This window comes from Puntigrus tetrazona, unplaced genomic scaffold, assembly GCF_018831695.1.
Source record: "Puntigrus tetrazona isolate hp1 unplaced genomic scaffold, ASM1883169v1 S000000528, whole genome shotgun sequence".
In the NCBI taxonomy this organism is placed as follows: domain Eukaryota; kingdom Metazoa; phylum Chordata; class Actinopteri; order Cypriniformes; family Cyprinidae; genus Puntigrus; species Puntigrus tetrazona.
Genome location: NW_025048164.1, coordinates 272,501 through 277,500, shown reverse-complemented (window position 1 = coordinate 277,500; position 5,000 = coordinate 272,501). Strand labels below are relative to the sequence as shown.

Genomic DNA, 5,000 nt, shown 5'->3' with positions numbered 1-5,000 from the left:
AGGGATTTAAATATTGATTGGTTTTGTTTTAAATTTAATATCAGTCATTTTGCTTTTAGCAAGATTTAAGTACTGGATGGGTTTGTTTTATTAAGATATTTAAATACTGGCAATTTCTGTTCTAATTAGAGATTTAAATATCGGTTTTGTAAATGTTTTAAGAGAATTGATTAAAGATTAAAATATCGGTTGGCTTTGTCCGTTTTGCTTTATTAAGAAATGTAAATATCGGATTTAAATATCGGTTGGTTATGTTTTATTAAGATAATTAAATATTCGTCATTTTGGTTTTAAGAAGTATCGGTCGAATTTGTTTTAATAAGATATTTAAATACAGGCAGGTTTTCTTTTTCCATTAAGAAACTTAAACATGACTTGCTTTCATTTAGATATTTTATTATTCCCTTGTTTTTTATTACTTAATTTATACTTAATAATAATAATTAATAGAGATTACAGGGGAGAACAGAAATATATATTTATATAATAATAAAAATACATAAGATGCATTCCGATAATAAAAAGCAACAAGGAACAACAATGTTATAAAGAACATAAAAACCCCCATTTATTTTATTATATTTTAATATTGGCTAGTTATTTTAAGCAAGAGTAAGGCATTCTCAAAAAGCAAAAAGATGCATGCTATCAAGACTGCGTTACGTGCAGTGCAGGTTCGCAGGATGCAAAAGTCACCCATAAGGAGCACGAAGGTGCAACACGTACGAAAGAATACGAAGGTGCAAGAGGAGTGAGACCTGTGAAAACCTCAGAGCCTGTGGAATTCCCGTGTTCAGCAGCGAGACATCCTGCTAGCGCAGCACTCCACCCCGAGCGGGAAACCACTCGAAAAAAAAACAGCGGTTAGTGCAGTCCAAAACCACAGACTCCCTTATTAGTCGTGCAGTTTATTGTTGTTATTGTTGTTTCAAAGCATGGCATTCTGGGTGTTCTGCAGAAGTGTGAGGAACACCATCTGTCTGTTTGAGGCTGCTAACGTTTCAGGAAGCAGCCGTTAAAGATGATGGAGGTGTGGGAGCTGTCAGCCGCTCTGAGGAGGGTTTATGGCACACGAAGAACAACGCTTTCTAGTGAAATTCCTACATAGTGAAACTTTGATGCCTAAACGTGCCGTCTAACAAACTCTATGGCAGCTTCACATGCATCTGTTATGGATAAAGCAGTGCCATAAAGCACTGCAACAAGCTCGTCTGAAATATTAAGTAAAACCTTAAGTTGCACGGGTATATTTGCAGCAATATCCAAAACTGTATGGGTCAAAATTATATATTTTTTTATGCTAAAAATCATTGGGATATTAAGTGAAGATATATTAAACTATTTGCATAAAATATTTTTATACTAATTAGTATTTTTTTTATGATATGTATAAATGTAATGTATAAATTGGGCAATAGATTAAAAATAATAATAATAAAATAAATAAATACATTTTTATTCATCTTTGTAAGGATGCATTAAATTGATATTTTCCAATTTTACAAAACGTTTCTATTTTTAAAAAAGTTATATTAGGCAGCATATTGATAATCAAAAATATTTCTTGAGGAGCATATATTAGAATGATTTCTTAAGGACAATGAAGACTGGAGTAACGATTATATAAAACAATTAAATAAAAATAATAATCAAGCTTTGATTGCAGGAATAAATCACATTTTAACAGATATTCAGATAAAAAAACAGCTATTTTAAATTGTAATAATATTTCACATTTTTTGCTGTTTTACTGTAATTTCGAACAAATAAAAGCAGCCATGGTGAGACAGCTTTTCAAAAATATTAATATGCCCAAATGTTTGAACTTGAACGTCACTCAAAAATGCTTTTTAATTTAAATAATTTTCTTAAAGCGTTCACATTTTGAGTCAATACTATGAGAAATGTAAATATTGGTCAGTTTTGATCTAAATAGGGATTTAAATGTTGGTTTTGTTTTATTAAGATAATTAAATATTGGTAATTTTGGTTTTAATAAGATTCAAGTATCGGTTAGGTTTGTTTTAACAGGATATTTAAATATAGACTGGTTTTGTTGTAATTACAGTTTTAAATATTGCCTGGCTTTGTTTTAATTAGAGACCTAATGGATAGTATGTTTTGCTTTTATTAACATCTTTAAATACCAATCATTTCAGTGCAACTTAGAGGTTTAAATATCGGTTGGTTCCATTCTATTAAAATATTAAAATCTTAAAATATCGGTTAGTTCTGTTCTATTAAAATATTTAAATATCGGTTGGTTCCATTCTATTAAAATATTTAAATATCGGTTGGTTCTATTCTATAAAAATATTAAATATCGGTTGGTTCCATTCTATTAAAATATTTAAATATCGGTTGGTTCCGTTCTATTAAAATATTAAAATATCGGTTGGTTCCGTTCTATTAAAATATTTAAATATCGGTTGGTTCCATTCTATTAAAATATTTAAATATCGGTTGGTTCCATTCTATTAAAATATTTAAATATAGGTTATTTCAGTTCTATTAAAATATTTAAATATCGGTTGGTTCTGTTCTATTAAAATATCGGTTAGTTCTGTTCTATTAAAATATTTTAATATCCGTTATTTCTGTTCTATTAAAATATTAAAATATTGGTTATTTCTGTTCTATTAAAATATGCAAATATTGGTTAGTTATGTTCTAAGAAATATTTTATTCTAATCGCAGATTTAAATATCGGTCTCAATATTAATTTAATTGTAAATATTACTCGCTTTTGTTTTGTTTCATTTGTATTATGATTTATTCAAATTTATCTATTTTAATGTATATAATTTTCTTGAAGTGTTTGCATTCTGAGGCAAGTCTCCCACCTCCACGATGCTGCGCAGATCCCTGACGTACATCCGCTCCGTCTCGATGATCTCCATCACCACCCGATCCACGTACGTCAGCTGAGGGTTCGGTGCCATCGTGGCGGAGGCGAACGGCGACGGAGGGTCCGGTGACGAGGCCGAGGGTTCTTCGAGAGGCCAGTCGAAGCCAGGCAGCTCTGGACGACCCGAGGGAGCCTCGGCGGGACTCAGCTCCAGGTCGATATCAGCTCCTGCGGACGGCGCTGGCACGGAGCCGCTCTGGCTCTCCTCGGACGAGACGGTGGACACGGCACTGACCGGCCGGCCGTCCTCTGAAGGCTCAGTGCTGGACACAGAGCAGCGGTCGGCGGCCCGAGGATCCGGACTCCCCACAGACGAACCCGTAGACAGACGCTGACATTCTGCTGGAGACACACATAATACAATTGCACCAGACGTACAGCATCACTTCTTGGGGTGAATAATTATAATAACTGAATCATCCACCCCTGTTATTTATCCGTTAATTATTATTATTTTCTTAAATTAATTCCTTCCTTAATTTGTACTAATTTTTATTATTATATTATATAAATATATATTTTTGCTCTGTCAACTTGCAATTAATTTCAAATTTACTAGAGCTGGTAAGTGCGACAAAGGTCTGTATCATTGTCAATATTTTTTTGTAATTAAAAACAAATTTTATTATTATTATTATTATAATTGTCATTTTTGGCAAAAATGGACAAAACAAAAACAGCGATATTCCTTAAAAGGTAAATAAATTGTATTATTATTATTATTATTACTATTTCTGTGACTAATAACAATGTAAACACAATTTTACCAAAAAAATGTACAAAAAAAAGAAAAAAAAAAAAAGGTTGTAATCAAATCCAATTAAAAAGCAATAGAAAGAGGACTATGCAATATGTAATAAGTATTAAAAATGTAATTTAAATTTCATTTAATTCATGTAACAATTGGATTTAAAAAACATACTGATTAAAACAAAACAAGAATGGTTTAATAAACCTTATTTTGTTAAATAACTTATATATATATATATATATATATGGTATTATTTGTTAAAAATAATAATAATAATAATGCTAAGCTGTTGATGAGTCAATATTTTTTGCGCACTTTACTACGGTCAAGAAATGGCATTGAGCGTGTTAGTTATCTAAAGCTGTATTGTTAAAAGCACCATGTAAATAAAAGTAATGCCACTTCCAGACATTTTCAGCCCTTGACTTTTCTTGGAACTACTTCAATTCCCAGAAACCCTGTACGCTGTTGTGGTTTACTCCAAGTTGATGTTCTGAAATGCTTTTTGACATGCCCTGATTCCTGTTCTTTACGCTGACATAAAATCCTCTGGAACGATGTTGGCTGGGAGCGAAAATCCGGAGAGGGAGGAAATAAAGGACAATGTATTGGAGACGGTCTGACAGGGACGGACTTTAGGGTCACAGGCTGGCGTCATACTAGTTACGTGACCGAGTTATTATGAGAGAGAAACGTGTAAAAACACATTAAACAGACTGGATACACGGGCAAAAACCATTCAAAATCAACCTCGTCTGACTGATGAACAAATACTCTTTTGAACCAAATTTAATTCATTCATTGAAAAGGAATTTTTAAACCACCACTTGTTTTAAACCACAAGTCAAGCTACTTGGGATGCAAAATGAGGGTCTAAAAATAAAAAATAAAATAAAAATGCTCACAAGAACAACATCTGCCAAAATAGCAAAAGGCAAAAAAAAAATTACTAAATAAAATACATTTAGCCTGTTTGTCTTGTTTTAAGCATAAGCTCTCCTCATTTTTCTGATGATTTCTCACAAACCAGACTTTCTATCTTCTGCCACGTCGCATCTCAACTAAACGTTTTCCTCTTGAATCAAGATATTAAGTCTTGTTTGAGGAGAAATTCTTAAAATGGGGCGAATTTACACTTAAAACTAAAAGTGTCTGCTAACAGGGTCAAAAAAATACATTACTTGTGAAGTCGTTTTTTCATCTATTGGTGCATTTATTTTATTTATATATATATATATATATATATATATATATATATATTTTTTTTTTTTTTTTTATTTTTTATTTTGTACTGGGTAAAAAAATACAGGAGGAAGAATAGCTTTTTTTTTTCATTGTTGA

At 31.7% G+C, this 5,000-nt stretch overlaps 1 protein-coding gene across 6 annotated transcripts in view; it reads right to left on the bottom strand.

Annotated features, from left to right (window-relative positions):
- The window catches only part of LOC122334453 (pleckstrin homology domain-containing family G member 3), a 54,076-nt gene that overhangs the window by 22,034 nt on the left and 27,042 nt on the right, over positions 1-5,000 (bottom strand). For 3 of the 6 annotated variants that reach the window (XM_043232382.1, XM_043232384.1, XM_043232385.1), the window contains exon 3: positions 2,844-3,250. In XM_043232382.1, coding sequence (XP_043088317.1) covers positions 2,844-3,250 — 407 coding nt within the window. Of the gene's footprint in view, positions 1-726; positions 1,403-2,843; positions 3,251-5,000 lie in introns of those variants that run through there. The other 3 variants (XM_043232383.1, XM_043232388.1, XM_043232387.1) reach the window with 3 other exon arrangements.